Raw genomic sequence first — 19,681 nt, 5'->3', positions numbered from 1 at the left:
TCAATCAGCTGTTCAACATAAAACATTGCATCAAAAATCACTTAAAATTGAACAACGCATATTTTATGAAGGCTTGTATTACTTTTTAGCGCTGAAATTTTGATGCACATTTTAAAATATACATAATCTTGGTACACAGTCCCTATACATGGTTTTTTAAAGTAATTTTAGATGTATCAGATACTCTTTCAATACATATTTTTAGCCCAGAATAAGACAGCTGTCTTAATTCATAATTTGTTGGAAATACACACAACATATTTCTGCATAAGTACTGTATGTGACACCACAGTACTCAGGTAAACCTATTACATAATTGGCCCAGCCCACTGTGGATTTACTTCATAAAGCATATAAATGAAAGGAATGCAATACATCTACGGCAGTCCTGTAGGGCAACATGTCACAGCAAATCAGGAAATGTCAGATTAGGAGATTTCTTACTTACTTTTCACAGGCGTAAATCTGTAAATAACATTATGGTAAACTTTTATGTTTATCTAGGTTGTTTTTTTTCTTTTGTACATTTAAAAGACTGCCAGGATATATATTTTTTTGTCCCTTTTGCAACTTTCTATATCAAAAACATGCCAGGGTCAAAAAGAAATACAAAAATGATATCTTTGACTTGGGTACGGATTTCCACCCTTAGCTTCTCAGATGTGAGACTGTGGTGGAAAAGAAGGATGCCCATATTAGAGTGGGCTCCCAAATACCGCCTGCAGGAGAATCTGCTTCCAGATACAGTGTCGGGGATGATGCTGACGGTTCAGCAAGTGGCACAAGGTAATGTAACTATCATATTCTCCATGTTGGAAGTACTTGTAATGTATTGTATATGCATAGACACGTGGAAGATGTTAGTATATCGTTAGTCTGTTAATGCCTTCCCTATACAAGGGTCTCTCTCTCTCTCTCATTTTTTTGGCATTAATATCTATTATGTAAACCATCTAATATTATTATTATTATTATTTATTTTAGATCATCTTGATGGTAGTCCGGTCATTAATATTGTATAATATTATGCTATTATAATTGGGTGGGGGGGTGTGTGTCATATTTTTGCAATTAGATTTACAGATATAGTAGTACTTATTGTACCTAACTCGGGTAATAGCCGCACAATTAGTGCAAACAATCAAGACAAATCACGGAAAAACTTCAACCAATTTGTGTTTTTAGCTTGTACAGTCTTTTTAATTTATACACATAAAGTAAGTTCAAATATTGAAACAGTCGCACTGACTTTGGAAAGGTCATATGTGTGAAAAACATACATCAGTATTTAAATGTAACCATGTATTGACGTCATAACTGTGCTCAGCACATACTTGAGAACGAGAGATAACTCTCAATGTATTACTTCCTGGTAAAACATTTTTATAAATAAATAAATAGCACACAAATACAGTACGTACATATTTAGTTGAGTATTTCTAATAGTATACTACTATTATATCATATTGGTATACTGGGCAAAGTAACCTACACAAAGCCTGTAATTACGTTGCATAAAGTGTCCTCCAGTTTTTCTGCCCATGCCACTTTGCAGCAGGTTTAAAAAGGCTTTTGTATACAATTCTAATCCTGACTATTTACACGCAGGTGGATTCACTCTTAACTAAAACCATCTTTAAAGAAACAAATGTCAACTCTTATTTACACCCTGAAAGCGGACATGAGAAGAAATATATCACTAATATTCCTTACAGCCAGTTTCTTCGCATTAGAAGAAACTGTGCAAACATTGATACATTTAAGGAACAGTCCAAGGTTCTCATAGAGCGCTTTAGACAAAAGGCCTATCAAGAGGAGCTTATCTCTGAATCCTACCGTAAAGCTTTGAACAAAAATAGAGAATCTCTATTAAAAAAAGAATAAGAAAAAACAAGAGATCATGAAAAAGAAACAAAATATCCTTATCGGTCAACCAAATTGTCAGTGGAATGTCCTGAACTCCTCAAGGGATCCGCACACTTGCTCGACAGACCATGCAAAGAAAAAAACACAAACAAACAAAAATCATTGCGCAACACTGTAGGGTGAGCAGTACTGCACTAATGTACACAGACAATTAAGAATCCTAGCGACAATTAAAACAACTATTTATTAAAAAGAACTATGCCAAGACAGGCAATGGCAAATACAAAGAACCGCAGGTCATCTGGGACACAAAAATTGGAGCCCTACTTACAGACAGCAAGGCTTAAACTCGCATTGGTAGGAACAAGTCCTAGATAGAGATGGTCTCCCTGCCGGGTGATGTCTCTGCTCCGTTGCGGCTCAAACTCCAGTCAGTCCCTGCGATGGTAGCCGGAACAGCTCCGGCCGTGGAGGCTGATGTGCGGGGTCCACAGCTCTGCACCGCGTGTAGACACACGCCTCACTTCCTCCTCCGGAGCAACGGGAAGTCTCTGCGCGCCCGCGTGCGATATTACCCGTGGCCTTAAAGGGACAGCTGGCAGGCTGAAGGGAAAGCAGGGCTCCAATGCCAAATGACCATGAACGTCCAAAGCCAGTCAAACAGTGGCAGTGCCACTAGCCCTACGCGTTTCGTAGATGTCACTCTACTTCCTCAGGGGCTGAAAACAATGATACTTAGTGACACATTAATAAACCCTAGCCAATTAAAATTAATTGATCGTTTATAATTAAAACAGCGTGTATGTCATTAGTACCAAATCACTACATCACCTGTCTTGGCATAGTTCTTTTTAATAAATAGTTGTTTTAATTGTCGCTAGGATTCTTAATTGTCTGTGTACATTAGTGCAGTACTGCTCACCCTACAGTGTTGCGCTATGATTTTTGTTTGTTTGTGTTTTTTTCTTTGCATGGTCTGTCGAGCAAGTATGCGGATCCCTTGAGGAGTTCAGGACATGCCACTGACAATTTGGCGCCAGGTTTTTCTCTATTTTTTGTTATTCTGTTAGTACTGGCAGTATCACCGAGCAGCCATCCTTTATTAGAAGTTATTTTTAAATATCACACTGTGATTTACACTTTAGCGCTAGTTCACATTTTTTTCACCTTATCGGTCAACCAGCTATTGATGTAAATACCACAGAGTCCAATACTGTGGAATACATCAAAGCCAAACAAGAAACACCTTTTTTTGTCATCAAATTTAATCAATCACACAAATCTATAAAAGGGATTTTGTCAAAACATTGGCATATCCTACTTATGGATCCCATTTTAAAAGAATTTCTTACCAAAAAACCACCCATTGTTTTTAAAAGGGCACAAACGCTCAAAACTATCCTTGCCCCTAGTTTATTAAAGGGCACTGATAAATCTAGGAAAAAGGATTTGAGGGACACATTGGGAGTGGTTGGTAATTATAGATGCACTAAATGCAAGATTTGCCCAAAAATGTTAACTAACAAATCTTTTCAATCATTTGTCACAGGGCTTGAATACAAAATCTCCAACTACATTGATTGTCTGTCCACGTATGTAGTGTACATTCTGCAATGCAGCTGTGGACTGCAATACGTGGGCAGAACCAAGCGTAATTTAAAAATACGCATTATGGAGCACTTACGCAACATTTCCAATATCCCTAAATTAGAAGCAACCTCCAAACCCCTTACTCACTTATTAGATCATTTTAAAGATGTACACAATTGTAGTACAGTGGGTGTACAATATATGGGGATTGAGAGGATTATAGGTGACGTGAGGGCAGGAGATAGGGACCTACAAATTGCCAAAAGAGAGCAGTTTTGGATCTTTACACTACAGTCGAAACACCCAGGGGGGCTTAATGACTATGTTGAACTGACACCTTTTTTAAGATAATTGGGATTTTGGTTGCGTCATTCTTTGTATTATTTACCTCAAGGTTCTTCCCTCCCCTAATAAAGGTTTCTTCCCCACCCCCCCACTCTCCCTCCCCTCCTCCCCCTCCTCATCCCCCCCCCCTTTTCCCTCTCACTTCTGGGTTTTCCTTTCTGTTTCTTCTTATCCCTCCCCCCCCCTTCCTCTATTCTCTCCCCCCCCTCTTCCTTTCTTCTTTTCTTTCCCCTCTCCTCCCCCTCCCTTTCCCCCCCCCTCTCTCTCTTTCTTCCCCCCCCTATCTCTCCATCCCCCCCTTCTCTTTCCCCCCCTCCCCCCCTCCCTTCTCCCCCCATTTTATTTCCCTTACCCCTCCTCCTTTCTCCTATCCCTTTCTGTTTCCCCCCTCCCCCCCCCCTGTTTCCCCCCCCCATTTCCCCCCTTTTCCCTTCTTCCCTGGGATTTCACCACCCCACTTATTCTTCGTTTCCCTATATTCAATCCCTTATTTTTTATTTTTTACCTTTTATGTTAACTATGGTATTAATTGTGGCTTAGTGATACTATTTATGTATGATTAAGCATGTTTTTAACACCTACAGGGAAAGCCTTCAGCAGTATGGGACTTTAACACTCCTCTCAATTGATTTATATATGGTACCTTTGTGTTGTGGATTTATACACACACTAGTAATCATCCCATTTCCTTAGGTAAGTGTTTACATACACTTCCAGCTTGCTTACATCTAGTTATTTTATTTAATTTATTAAGTGGGTAATTGGATCGGAGTGTCTGCATAAAAGGCCCCCCCATAGGTGTCTCTATATGCCTGATGAAGCACTGAATAGTGTGAAATGCGTTGCGGAGTTTATACAGTACTTGTTGGTGTCCAGACGTTTGGTTGTACCAGTCCCAGCTTCTTATGAAGCTTTGAGCTGGTTTTACCTGCTCGAGTGGGACGTGAAGTATACAGGCGATCGGAGGGCAGCTCCATACGGGTCCTGCGACAGCCGCAACCCGGAAGAAAGATCTGAGCCTTTCCGGGCAAGCCAGCCCCAGCGCGTGGGACTGAACTGCAAACATCAGGCAATACCTCCTGCGCCTACCCATCCCCCTGGATCCACCATTCATGCACTGACCGCTACTGGACATTTTTATTATGATGTGTAAGTTTCTACTTTTTATTATACCAATTGTTTAATACATCTTCCTTAACCCTTGGTGCGCTTCTGTGTCTTTTTCAATACAATTCTAATCCTACCTGTTCCAGCTCACCAAGGCACATTCTGAGTATTCAGTATTCTGCGGTGTGAGTGCAGATGCAGCAGCCATTATTCGATCATTTACCTGGGTAAATCCTGCATTGTGCCGCGTGGTGGTCCGAGATCGTGCTGTGTTAATCCTACCGGGGTTTACCGGTACGTAAAAGACGCGCAGTAAGAGAGAGGCTGAATCAGTCACTCTAACTGCGTGCCTCTCACAGGCGATCAGGGTTTTTTTATTTAATTTAAAATATTACAGTAATGTAGCAGGGGGTCTCCGGAGCTGTACCACATTGATTTCAGGTCCGGGGACACCCTACTTCCCGAAATATAGGCCCCGTTATGGGGTACCGGTATCACCGCCATGTTAACATTTTGTGGGTCACGTGACCGTGGGATCTAAACAAAGCAGAGGGATACCGGCACCCCATAACAAGGCCTGTATCTCGGGAAGTAGGGGGTCACCGAGGCTGAAATCAACATTGTTCAGTTTAGGAGACCGCTTGTCACGCACACTAGTATCAAACACCCCCACCCCCCAATAAAAATTCATTACCTTAGCGGATTGCTGCTAAGGTAATGTAGCTGCTTACTTTTTCTTTTTATTCATAGTGTGCGTGAGCAGGGGGTCTCCTGAGCTGAACAAAGTTGATTTCAGCCTCGGGGACCCCCTACTTCCTGGGACACAGGCCCGGAATGGGGTGCCGCTATCCCCGCCATGTTAAAATCCACGTGGTATCTAAACAGAGCAGTGGGATACCGGCACCCCAGACCGGGGCCTGTATCTGGGGAAGTAGGGGGTCCCTGAGGCTGAAATCAATCAATTGTTCAGCCCAGGAGATCCCCTGCTCACGCACACTATAAATAAAAATAAAATATAAGCAGCTTCATTACCTTAGCGGCTAACAGCTAAGGCAATGAAGGGGTTAAGGCAGACTACCTGGTTTATTGGGGGCAGAGGGGGTGAGTGAAGGGGGTAATATCCCCAGGATGGTTGGTTAGGCCTCTCGGGTGGGCATTGGAAGGGGTTAACCCTTCATTACCTTAGCGGTAGTAGCCGCTATGGTAATGAAAGGGTTAACCCCTCCCACTACACACCGAGGCCTGACCACCCACCCTGTGGTAACTACCCCCTTCACTCAATCCCTCTACCCACAATAGACATTTAAAACACCTACTACCCAATGTACCAATGCACAACACACCCCCTGTACCTTCAACAACCCCCCTAACACTTACAGTACAGTAATGGGCAAAAGTACTATTATCCAGATATGGATAATAGTGCATTTGCCCATTTAAAATAAAACATAAATCGGCAGCATAAAGTAAGTTAAACTGGCACTTACCCCTGCCAGGATGAAGGCTGTCCTCATCCTTATGACCGTCCTTGTCCTCTGTGAGCACAATAAAAAAAAATTGACTGGCATGGTGGCACTCCCATGCCCAGTAGGAGTAATAAAGCTGCTTACATTTTATTTTAATTTATAGTGTGCGTGAGCAGGGGGTCTCCTGAGCTGAACAAAGTTGATTTCAGCCTGGGGACCCCCTACTTCCCGAAATACAGACCCCGTTATGGGGTGCCGGTATCCCTCTGCTTTTAGATCCCATGGTCACGTGACCCACAGGATTTTAACATGGCAGAGATACCGGCAGCCCATAGCAAGGCCTGTATCTCGGGAAGTATGGGGTCCCCGGACCTGAAATCAATGCGGTTCAGCTGTGGAGACCCCCTGCTACATTATTGTAATGTTTAAAATAAAATAAAACCCCCGTGATCGCCTGTGAGAGGCGCGCTGTTAGAGTAACTGATTCAGCCTATCACTTATTGTCTCTTACAGACAGGCAGACCCCGGTAGGATTTACACAGCAGGAACCCCTGCTGTGTTAATCCGATGGGCCGTTAGTTTGCCGCGGAACATTTTGAAAGAATCTCGGGAAAATCTCGAAATCCATTTCGAGAAATGATCGGATAACGGCCGCTGCATCTGTATGCTCGTCTGGTATTTGCCATCAACAGTAAATCTTAAAATGTTGTGTATACATTTAGAATATGCAGAACAGCCTTAGGAATACTGAATATCGCTTTTGAAATGTGCAGAACAGGCACAAGAGAAACATTACCCAAAGGTTGCAACTCCCAATAATTCACAATCAAAAGGCAAGGTAATAGAATATTTGAGGGTCTGGATGGGAGAAATGCCCCCTTTAGGTATTGACGCAAGTCATGTTACTGTATGTCAAGCTAACGTGAGGCAATGCTAACTTAAAATGGTATTAAGGCTGTTAAGCCTATGCTAATTAATGATTTTGATTATGTCCCGAGTAAACAGACCGCTGTGGATCTGGGCCTAAATGTTTGTTTTTCTTTACAGTATTGCACACATTTCATGTAGAGTTTGCTATAATGCATCTTTTTTCGTTTCTGTATATTTTGGCATAAACTGTGCTGCTACTTCATTTTAACAACATAAAGCAACTAACATTATTTTTCAAAGCACATTGATATAGTGAAACAGTGAGTCCTTTTTATACATTCTCATGTGCCACGAATGTTTGTACTCTTTCTATTCTATGTTACCAGCACACAACAATGGTACCACTGAGCTGGTCAACATTTGCATGTTGTATATTCAAGCACACTGAGAATTAAATAACTTCAAATTACATAAATACAATTACAGTCATAGTAGTTAATATACTACTTGTTACAAAGCATGCTCTCTAATTGCAGGCCTGGCATTTGCTCTTATGTCATCGGTCCACCCAGTGTTTGGATTATATGGTTCCCTGTTTCCTCCATTAATATATGCAATATTTGGAATGGGCCGCCATGTTTCTACAGGTAAATCTTAACAACAGCTAAGTAAATAGGTGTCGCTCAATTGGGTGGATTGATTCGAATATTACTTCAGTTTGAACATATATTATATAATTGCCCAGTTCATCTATTAAAATAACTTAATGGAAAAAATCCCACTGAAGTACTTTTATAACCTGAGAAACAGTAAAGAGTTTATATAAACAATACCTCATGGAACATTTTCCTACTTAAAGAGCCTGCAATTCAGCATCTCAGCAGTGTAAAAGTTAAGGTGACCACATTTATATTATGATTGGCAACTCTCTTCAAATGTTTGCATTTTGGGTTCCCGATAGTAGGACGTCTTATCTCCCCATATCTCTCCTATTTCAATTCACAGGGGATTTTATGTGCAGAAAAGTCAATGGTAACACACATGCTCACATACCAAGTGTTTGGTGGCTTCCCACTCATGACTTCAAGGGCATATTTTCTTTGTTCATCTTACAGTTCATGTATAATGTATTCTCTTATGTCTTTATACATTAAAAAAAATATGCAGGCATCCTCGGCTTGCCATGTGTTACACTTTAATGTTACAGTTTGCACATTATTGAAATACCCATGAACTAACTGTTATCTGGCACTAATTGCTTGTTTTTGTGTGCATTGCAGGAACATTTGCTATCACATCCATGATATCTGCAGGTGCAGTTGAACGGCTTGTTTCTCCAAATAATGGCAATGTCACCAATAGCTCTCTGGGTGTTCTGGGTATATCTGATTTTGAAATGCAAAGAATAGAAGTTGCTGCAGCTGTTACATTTTTAGGAGGAATTATTCAAGTAGGTACCTTTTTAAGGTGGCTGAATGTATAATAATTAATAGAGTACGTCTCTCTTATGTAATAACATGATACAAGAGTAGCTTGAATATACAATAGGAGAGAAGTGAGGCCAAGTAGTTTCAAATTGTAGGTATAGAAGTAGTGATGCAACCTCTTACTTACATCTCCTGCATAACAGTTAGTTGACACAAATCCCATTAACGTATGTAGCGCACTTTCCCCCACCCTATGGGAGATATGGTGGCTACTGTGTGTGAGGTGCGTTACTTGTAGCTCACAGGAGGCCTGAACCTCCGCTGCTGGGAGCCTGGGGTATGCCTGATTTGTCTGGTGACAGCGCCTCCACTTGTGGGGGATCCTAACTATGTTGGATAACCTGACACAGGACCCAATGCAATAATACACACTGATAAAGATAACCGTTTACTGCATGCATATGAAAAGTAATAACAATATAACACCCACACCAAATAGGCCACACACGGCCATAACCCTACAGTGCCCTCCAACACAGTTTCCACACCCTCATGGGATATACCCCAAGGTACTGAGGTGCCCCTGGGCACCCAACCACCCTGGTGTCCATAAAAGTCAACCCACCCAATGTGTGCGACAGTGCTGCCCACAACTAAAGTGTGATTTGTTGGTGCCCTTGGTGATATGATGATACCTGCCGGGGCTCCAGCACCTGGTAGCGCCAACTAAAGACAAGGGGAAGCCGCCTGGTCCCACGCCTTCGTCGTCAGCGATGAGTCCGCATCCACGTGGGGTGGTGTCCAGCTGGAGTGTCCCACCATGAAGAGAGTCTCTTATCTGTGGGGTGATCTGGTCCCAGACCATCAGATTGCCAGTTCGTCGCCGCATCCTGGCTGTATCTCTCACACTTGCACTACAGGGGCAGTGTCCCTATCTAATGGGCCTGTCCCTGCAGCAACCAAAAGCTTAGGGGAATCGGGACCTAAGGGCGTCCCTGGCCTAGTGCAGGGGCCATAGACACCCTGCACACGCACCCTACCCTTTTCTTGTCCCAGCTCCGACTGGCGCGGTTTCTGGCGTGCCAAATGTATCTACTAATTTGAAGGGGAATCCGGACGCGCGATTGGCTGCAGCAAAAACTGGGGATTGTAGTTTCCCTGCGGAGTTACAATTAACATGTCCTCCGCTGTCTGACTCTACTTCGTATATGCGCATGTGTAATGGCCCCACAATCTCTTTCCGCATGCACAAACCGTCTGCGCATGCACGCACATTAGAAACATGGCGCCCTGCAAAGGGAGCCTCCGGAAACTTGGTCACCTATCTAACTGCCGCAATGCCTACAACTACTCCCCGCAACTATCAGCACCTGTCCCTGTCTCCCCTGCAACCACCGGATGCACCCGCGCCCTTCCGCAGCAGATTGGGAGGTAAGTAAGGGGGACATGGGGAACCCAGAGGGGGAACTGGCCACATTCTCCCCCTGGTGAAAAGACCAACGACCCCACTTGGGAATAATGTATCACATAACTCTACATCAAGTTATACATTTACGTGAACATTACAATGACAGATTTGATTTAACTACGAGACCACTGCTGAGTCAAAATACTGCATGATCTGTGAAACTGGCAAAGTACTGTAGAGTAAAAAATGCCCAATAACAGCTTCAGCTGTGTGATCTCTGACATAGATCTATTCTTCACTTTTCTATGACCCCGATATTTGTCGGCATCAAAGTTTTCACTATCAGCCCCACTCCCAACACTGTCCCAATTTTCTTGATGACCCGAGTCAGGTTGTCCATGCCTAATGTTTGTAATAAAGGTGTACATGTCCCTTGAATGTCTGAGTCTTTGGGTGTTGAATGCTGAACAGTTGCACAGGGTAAAGAAGGAGCAGAGGGTGTAAGAGGGCTAGGGTCAGAAGGTATGAGAGAGGTCTCAAATTGGATCCTAACCTGTCTCTCTGTCTTTTCTGTAAGTTGCATGTTTAGGGTAGAAACTATTCACTCTCTTAAATCACACTTAGGGCCTCATGCAGTAAGCCCCGATACAAAATTTTCGGCACGAATTGCGAAAATGTTTTTTTTGGGCGATTTGCCCTCGCAGTATTCAGTAAGGGCCGAATTCTTCCGATCCCTGCTGAAGCACTGCGAAAGCAAAGCTGCCGATGAGCTGTGGCGATACAGCCTGGCTCCCGATAAGGCTCCCGATAAGCCTTTGGTGCCGATAGATGTTTGCAGCTGAGAGAGACAAGCCGCTCTCTCAGCGCAAACTTCGGCACCAAAAAAAGTATTTAAAAACAACTTTTATTCATAGTGTACATGTGCAGGGGGTCTTCGGAGCTGAACCGCGTTGGTTTGAGGTCCGGGGACCCCCTGCCCCCCGAGATACAGGCTCCTTTATGGATACCGGCACCCCATAAAGGGGCCTGTATCTCGGGGGGCAGGGGGTCCCCGGACCTCAAACCAACGCTGTTCTGCTCCGGAGACCCTCTGCACATGTACAGTATAAATAAAACACACACACATCAATAAAGACTCGTTCCTTACCTTGGCGGCTATGTGCAACGGTAATGAAGCAGCATGAATGTCTTTTTAATTATACTGTACAGTGAGCAGGGGGTCCCCTGAGCTGAACCGCATTGCTTTGTGGAGCAGGGACCCCCTGCTTCCCGAGTTACAGGCCCTGGTATGTGTCATCGGGTGGCAGTGTCGCCGCCATGTTTATAGCGTCCCCGCAATAAACATGGCGTCCACACTGTAACCGATGGCCCAAACCGGGGCCTGTAACTCGGGAGGCAGGGGGTCTCTGAGCCACAAATAAATGCGCTTCAGCTCAGGGGGCCTCCTGCTTCCGCACAATATTATTAAAATACATTAATGCTGCTTCATTACCATAGCGGATAGCCGCTAAGGCAATGAAGGGGTTAACGCATAGTAGCATGTTTATTGGGGACAAATGCCCCCAATAAACATAGCATCAATACACAACATACAGTATAGTAATGGGCAGAATGACTATTATCCACAAATGGATAATAGTGCAGTTGTCCATTTACAATACATACACAACAATAAAGACTTTAAATACATATAGCACTCACCCATGTCCCACTGCCACGATGAAGGCCATCCTCATCTTCATCCTGCCCATGCCCCATCCGCTTCTGCAAAACAAACACAAGAATTACAACATCCAAATTAATGTCCCCTAACCCCTTAATCACCATAGCGGTTATTAACCGCTACAGTTATTATTGGGGTTAAGACACCATCACCCACATACCCTCCCCCACAAAGCCCCCCAACCACCCTCACCCAATACCCACAGGGGAGTCCTACCAAATACCCTTGGGCCTAATACCCCCTCCCCCAGCACATACAGTACAATAATGTGCCAAATAACTATTATCCACATAGGGATAATACATTATTTGGCCATTATTAAACACATTCAATAACGTTAAAATGTAAAGAAACTTGTACTAACCTCATCAATAAGAAGTCTCCGTCGCCAGCATCATCCTTGGGGTCCGTTGCCAACATTAGAAATAGCCACAACATTTCAATATCATTAACATAACACTGAACCCCTTAATCACCTTATCGGGTACTAACCTGAAAGGTAATTAAGGGGTGAAGCCATCCTGCAATGCCTACAACAGTTATGCATAACATCCTCAGTGAAATAAAAACCAATTGCCTAACCAAATTCCATTTAATCATTCAATCTGTAGGCTCACATGCCTCATAAAACATTGCATTTACAGTGTATACATGTAGCATAACATGTAAACTGCATGTACACGCTGCAAATCAATGTTAACAATACAATAATGCCACTCAAATCGCCATACATCACAAGAAGTATATTATTTAATACAATAAACTCACCATCAATGAATTACCACACATCAATTACATCCCTAAACAATTAAAATACCATCCATACCAATTACACAATGAACTAAAGCTATCCTAACAGAGAACAACTTCAAAACATAGTCAAAAGTACACCAACAATTACAATATAATAAAGCAAGGCTTTCCATATCCTACTGTACGGCCTGGAAGCCCAAAACTTACATCTGTCTAAAAATAAAATACATTTAGCACACATCAATGCATAGCCACAATGATTAACAATACAGAATTAGAAGCTTTAACAACACTATCATTTCTTACCCTGTATATATATCTGTACACATACATACAGACATACATACAGTGGGAAGAAATGATATGCATTGTAAAAAATGAAAACATGAAAAAGCAACACAAAAAACAGTTACATTAAGTACATTTCTTTATTTAACTTACCATTACTTGCCCCCACCGACTCCCGTTGATCAGCTTACTCACGAACCAATCCACGACACCATCCACGACACCATCCAGGAACAAATCCACGACACAATCCAGGAACAAATCCACGAACCAAACCAGGAACCAATCCAAGAACAAGTGCAGGAACCAATCCAGGAAGCAAGCCACGAAGAAATCCAAGAAACAATCCACGACACGATCCAGGAACAGGAACCCATAAAAGAAAAAAAACATAACAAATTAAACATTAAAATAATAAAACATGACAATCAAGGGTTGTACTAGTTTTATTCTTAGTGAATCTGTATTACAATACCTTGTTCCGGGGTCTTCTTGACGTCCGGTGCCACGCCCTGGTCTTCAATCTTCAGGAGGAGGTCCGTCCTCAACCGGCATCTGCCTTCAAAATGAGACGACATAGGCTTTTATAGGCCTATGACGTCACATTTGTCGTCATATGGTTCCCACGGCCCTGATTGGGCCGTGAAAACCATGTGTTTTGGCCGATGTAAAAAAATTGATGACGTCACTTAAAGGCAATGCCAGCACAGCCAATCAGAATGGCTTTGCTGCTATTGCCTTTAAGAAAACGTCATGAAATGACACATGGCCGGACTCACATGGTAAGCCAGCCAATCAGAGCGTGGGAACTCCATCCCTACTCTGATTGGTTCAAGTACCATGTGAGTCCGGCCATGTGTCATTTCATGACGTTTTCTTAAAGGCAATAGCAGCAAAGCCATTCTGATTGGCTGTGCTGGCATTGCCTTTAAGTGACGTCATCAATTTTTTTACATCGGCCAAAACACATGGTTTTCACGGCCCAATCAGGGCCGTGGGAACCATATGACGACAAATGTGACGTCATAGGCCTATAAAAGCCTATGTCGTCTCATTTTGAAGGCAGATGCCGAGGAGGACGGACCTCCTCCTGAAGATTGAAGACCAGGGCGTGGCACCGGACGTCAAGAAGACCCCGGAACAAGGTATTGTAATACAGATTCACTAAGAATAAAACTAGTACAACCCTTGATTGTCATGTTTTATTATTTTAATGTTTAATTTGTTATGTTTTTTTTCTTTTATGGGTTCCTGTTCCTGGATCGTGTCGTGGATTGTTTCTTGGATTTCTTCGTGGCTTGCTTCCTGGATTGGTTCCTGCACTTGTTCTTGGATTGGTTCCTGGTTTGGTTCGTGGATTTGTTCCTGGATTGTGTCGTGGATTTGTTCCTGGATGGTGTCGTGGATGGTGTCGTGGATTGGTTCGTGAGTAAGCTGATCAACGGGAGTCGGTGGGGGCAAGTAATGGTAAGTTAAATAAAGAAATGTACTTAATGTAACTGTTTTTTGTGTTGCTTTTTCATGTTTTCATTTTTTACAATGCATATCATTTCTTCCCACTGTATGTATGTCTGTATGTATGTGTACAGATATATATACAGGGTAAGAAATGATAGTGTTGTTAAAGCTTCTAATTCTGTATTGTTAATCATTGTGGCTATGCATTGATGTGTGCTAAATGTATTTTATTTTTAGACAGATGTAAGTTTTGGGCTTCCAGGCCGTACAGTAGGATATGGAAAGCCTTGCTTTATTATATTGTAATTGTTGGTGTACTTTTGACTATGTTTTGAAGTTGTTCTCTGTTAGGATAGCTTTAGTTCATTGTGTAATTGGTATGGATGGTATTTTAATTGTTTAGGGATGTAATTGATGTGTGGTAATTCATTGATGGTGAGTTTATTGTATTAAATAATATACTTCTTGTGATGTATGGCGATTTGAGTGGCATTATTGTATTGTTAACATTGATTTGCAGCGTGTACATGCAGTTTACATGTTATGCTACATGTATACACTGTAAATGCAATGTTTTATGAGGCATGTGAGCCTACAGATTGAATGATTAAATGGAATTTGGTTAGGCAATTGGTTTTTATTTCACTGAGGATGTTATGCATAACTGTTGTAGGCATTGCAGGATGGCTTCACCCCTTAATTACCTTTCAGGTTAGTACCCGATAAGGTGATTAAGGGGTTCAGTGTTATGTTAATGATATTGAAATGTTGTGGCTATTTCTAATGTTGGCAACGGACCCCAAGGATGATGCTGGCGACGGAGACTTCTTATTGATGAGGTTAGTACAAGTTTCTTTACATTTTAACGTTATTGAATGTGTTTAATAATGGCCAAATAATGTATTATCCCTATGTGGATAATAGTTATTTGGCACATTATTGTACTGTATGTGCTGGGGGAGGGGGTATTAGGCCCAAGGGTATTTGGTAGGACTCCCCTGTGGGTATTGGGTGAGGGTGGTTGGGGGGCTTTGTGGGGGAGGGTATGTGGGTGATGGTGTCTTAACCCCAATAATAACTGTAGCGGTTAATAACCGCTATGGTGATTAAGGGGTTAGGGGACATTAATTTGGATGTTGTAATTCTTGTGTTTGTTTTGCAGAAGCGGATGGGGCATGGGCAGGATGAAGATGAGGATGGCCTTCATCGTGGCAGTGGGACATGGGTGAGTGCTATATGTATTTAAAGTCTTTATTGTTGTGTATGTATTGTAAATGGACAACTGCACTATTATCCATTTGTGGATAATAGTCATTCTGCCCATTACTATACTGTATGTTAGGGGGGTATAGGTGTTGTTGGGTATATATATATATATATATATATATATATATATATATATATATATAATTATTTAATTAATTATTTAATTCGTTATTGTGGGGCTGGGGTGTGTTTTTTTTTATTATTGTGGGTAGTGGGGGTGTGTGAAGGGGGCATTAGCCCCAACGGTGGTTGTTTAGGGCTTGCGGGTGGGTAGCGGGAGGCCTTAATCCCTTCAGGACCGTAGCGGTATTAACCGCTACGGTCGTGAAGGGGTTAAGTGCCCCCGCATCCCCCCCGCAAGTCCTAAACTCACACCCAGGGCCAAATACCCCCCTCACCCATCCCCGCTACCCACAATAACGCTGGCACGGTGGGTTAACCCCTTCATTGCCTTAGCGGTTAGCCGCTAAGGTAATGAAGTGGCTTTTAAATGCCTTTTTCCTGCCTCGGATGCATGCTGGGGGGCTCCGGTGCGGGTATCAGCTCCGGAGACCCCCGGCATCAATCACAGGCAGGAAAAAGGGCTGATTTTTCCTAAGTGTCGCCCTTGCCGATGCTTCTCCTTCAGCAAGTTGCCAACTTTAGTTGGCGGGCTGGATTGGCCATAAAATCTCCAATCTGGCCTGCCGATCAGCACCAAAAAGCTGATCGGGGCTTACTGAATTCAGGCGGGAAAAAAAAGTCCCGATAAGTGGCTTATCGGCAGCCGGGTGGCGAAATTTTTTTTTTCGGAAGAAAAGTTGCCGATAATTCCCACTTATCGGGGCTTACTGAATCAGGAGGGCAAAAAACGGCTATAAAATGCCGAAAAAGCCTTATCGGGGCTTACTGCATGAGGCCCTTAGTCTGGCAAGAGTCCAAAGCTTCCTGCAGCTCCTGTTTTTCCTCATAGAATATCTCAATTGTACACAGCATCTCTTCACAATTAGTTAGAATTCTGTGTTTGGTCATTCTCTGCGAGTACTTTTACTAGTAATTTTTCTTCAGCAAGTTCCTTTTGGAGTGCTAGTAGCTCTTTAGCCAATTTTTTACTTTCCTCTTCAGCTATGTATTTACTTTCTGCAAGCACCTTTAATTCTGATCTTTCTTTATCAAGTTCTTTTTAGTTGTTGTTCAGCCCACTTTAGGTTAGCCTAGTTGGCTATGGAATACATCATAGCAAACATTGACAGAATGTTTCCTAATTTTACCTTATCATCCTTTTTATTACACTGTTAACATTGCTCTTGCAAGAATAAAAACTGACCAATCACAGGAGGTGCAAATCAATTGTGAATTGACTTGCACTGTACTTTTGAACATATTTCCCAAAATATCCATGTGTTTGATTTCTGGGGGTGATCAGTTCCCAAGAATGCAAATACCACGTAGGTCCAGTCACACACCCAAATCCTACGTCGCTATTATCCAGTCTGAAATCTAACTGTTAGTTCTGTCCAGAAGTTCCACACCAGAGAGACTGTATTCTGACTCAAAAATCTGATTCTTTTAATTTAGAAATCCGTATTTATTTTGAGATTTGATTGGCAAGCTGTTTTATATTACCTTTCTGACTTTTTGAGACTTGATAATTGGATTTCCCAAAACAAACTTTCTAAATACCGACAAGACTGTAACAATGGTATTTGGGACCAAGGCTAAATTTGTAAAGCTTCCAATGACTGAGCTCCAGATCAGAACCAACGCTAACACCACCCTAACTCCTGTTAGTAGTTTTAAATACTTGGGCATATGGTTTGACTCCCATTTAACATTTGTGATGCACAGGGATACCCTGACATCCAAAACCTATGCCAAACTAGGTGTAATTTACAGGAACAAATCCTCCCTAAGTATGCTGGTCAGAAAGCGTATTGCACAGCAGATGCTAATGCCATTTATCAACTATGGGGACATAGTATACAGTTCGGCACCCCAAACCCACCTTAGCAAACTTGACACCCTCTACAATTCTATATGCCGTTTTGTTCTCCAATGCAACTACAACACACATCACTGCGAAATGCTCAAAGAACTAGATTGATCATCACTTGAGACTAGGCGCAAAGTTAATCTTTCCTGTCTTGCCTTCAAATATTTCCTGGGCAAGCTACCCATCTATCTGAACAAGCTCCTCACCCCTACCACATGCAGCACTTATCATCTGAGATCTGACTCCAAAAGACTGTTCATGGTCCCAAGATTCAGAAAAGTATCCGGCCGCTCCTCCTTCTCTTACCGTGCACCCCAAAACTGAAACAATGTACCGGAGACTCTCACAGCCACCACCAGTCTAAGTTCTTTCAAAAATAAAGCTCTCACATTTTAATCTGGTCTGTAACTGTTACATACGCCTATGATATATATTATCTCTAACTGTGCATGCTATGTCTTGTATATAATGTATACCCTGTTCACTTATGTAACTGTATTTGAACCATGTATAGTATTATTTGTCTTAACTCTGTGCCCCGGACATACTTGAAGATGAGAGGTAACTCTCAATGTATTACTTCCTGGTAAAACATTTTATAAAGAATTATATTGTATTGAATATTTGTATTTACTGTATATATGTTACGTCCAAACTTTGATACAACACTTTAGGGCTGATTCTATATGTGCCGACATTGCCGATTGGGCCATTTATGGTACATATTGAATCATCCCCATTTATAAGGCCATTATAAAACAAAACACAACACAGCAGAGAATAGTACAAACCTTGATAAGTGCATAAAACATAAAAGTGAACACTGGGAGAAATTGGTGCAGTTGAGGAATAAGGATAAGTGTTGTGGATTGTTTAATTGTGTTATGGAGTATGCTTCATTATAAAAGGTGAGTTTTTAGATATGTCTGGAAGGTGAGGACAGAACGATCTTGGTGGATAGTAAACAAAATACAGCCCAACAGGTGTAGCAGGTGTTATTGCCAGCAAGTTCAATAACATATTAGCCTCGCCCCTTCACGAGCACCTAATTCAAAGACAATGGTTACTAGTCAGTGAACTTGGGTTTAGATCAAAAATCATCTGCTTCATAGGAGATAGTTAGAGGGAGAGATCTTTTTTTATGTGGACGGAAACCTCTATCTGGATATCCATACCGTGGCCGTGAATTATATTGATCTCATACTTGGTACTGTTCAAGTTTATTTAAATGGATCTAACATATGTATATTTGTTTTAGGTATCAATGTTTGTGTTGCATTTGGGTAGTGCAACTTTGATCTTGTCAGAACCTGTGGTAAGCTCAATGACAACAGGAGCAGCTACGCACGTGGTGACATCCCAAGTGAAGTATCTATTAGGAATAAAAGTGCCTTATATGTCAAGGCCATTGGGAATGTTCTATGTAAGTTTTATGCATATTGTATTGTATGTTTTTGACATGATGTTCAGAGTGCAGCAAAAGTTTGCATTATCTTAGTTTATTAAATAGGGCCCTCAGCCTTTCATAATTTAATAATATAGTTCTGGCACCTAATGCTGTTATTAAAAGATGAATTTGCAGAGTTATCTGGCTGAAGCCTGTGAATGGGGTGATGTACTGTATGTATTACTGTGCTCTTCCCCTTTAAAATCTAGACATTTCTTCTCCCACTGTCCTTCAACACTATGGGACCTAGTAGCTTTGATAACTAACTCGTCAAGCTCCAGAGAGATGGAGTGGCTCAGTGAGTAAAGATACTGGCACTGTGTTTGTTTGAAGCAGGGGAACCTGATTCAATTCCTAGTGTTGGCTCCTTGTGACCTTGGGCAAGTCACTTTATCTCCCTGTGCCTCAGACATAAAAAACATAGATTGTCTGCAAAAAGTCTCTGTAAAGAGCTACATTAAAAACAGTAGCTCTATACAAGCACAAACTGTTATTATTATTTTTGCGCACTTCCCGTACGATTTGGCAAGTTTGCTATTAAGAAAGCTCTGATGACCTGCCAAACTTGTACCGGAAGTGCATCTCGCTGAGCGGTCTTGCTCCTGCTCAAATACATCGAGCAGGAGCTCGAAAAGAGCTCCAACTCGTGTTTTTTGAGAAATCACCCTATTCTAGTAGCTCTGATGAGAACCTCG

At 42.1% G+C, this 19,681-nt stretch overlaps 1 protein-coding gene across 1 annotated transcript in view; it reads left to right on the top strand.

The window, feature by feature from the left end:
* The first annotated feature begins 396 nt into the window (after nt 1-396).
* Nucleotides 397-19,681, top strand: part of SLC26A7 (solute carrier family 26 member 7) — a 70,777-nt gene continuing 51,492 nt past the window's right edge. Inside the window, exons 1-4 of the mRNA XM_075582822.1 lie at nt 397-786; nt 7,781-7,891; nt 8,525-8,694; nt 18,798-18,962. Of these exons, the coding sequence (XP_075438937.1) occupies nt 480-786; nt 7,781-7,891; nt 8,525-8,694; nt 18,798-18,962 (753 nt within the window). The 5' untranslated portion in view covers nt 397-479. The remainder of the gene's footprint in view (nt 787-7,780; nt 7,892-8,524; nt 8,695-18,797; nt 18,963-19,681) is intronic.

The sequence above is a fragment of the Ascaphus truei genome, chromosome 2 (genome assembly GCF_040206685.1).
Source record: "Ascaphus truei isolate aAscTru1 chromosome 2, aAscTru1.hap1, whole genome shotgun sequence".
NCBI classification, from domain to species: domain Eukaryota; kingdom Metazoa; phylum Chordata; class Amphibia; order Anura; family Ascaphidae; genus Ascaphus; species Ascaphus truei.
The sequence above is the reverse complement of the archived record's forward strand: the minus strand, read 5'-3'. Positions and strand labels throughout refer to the sequence as shown.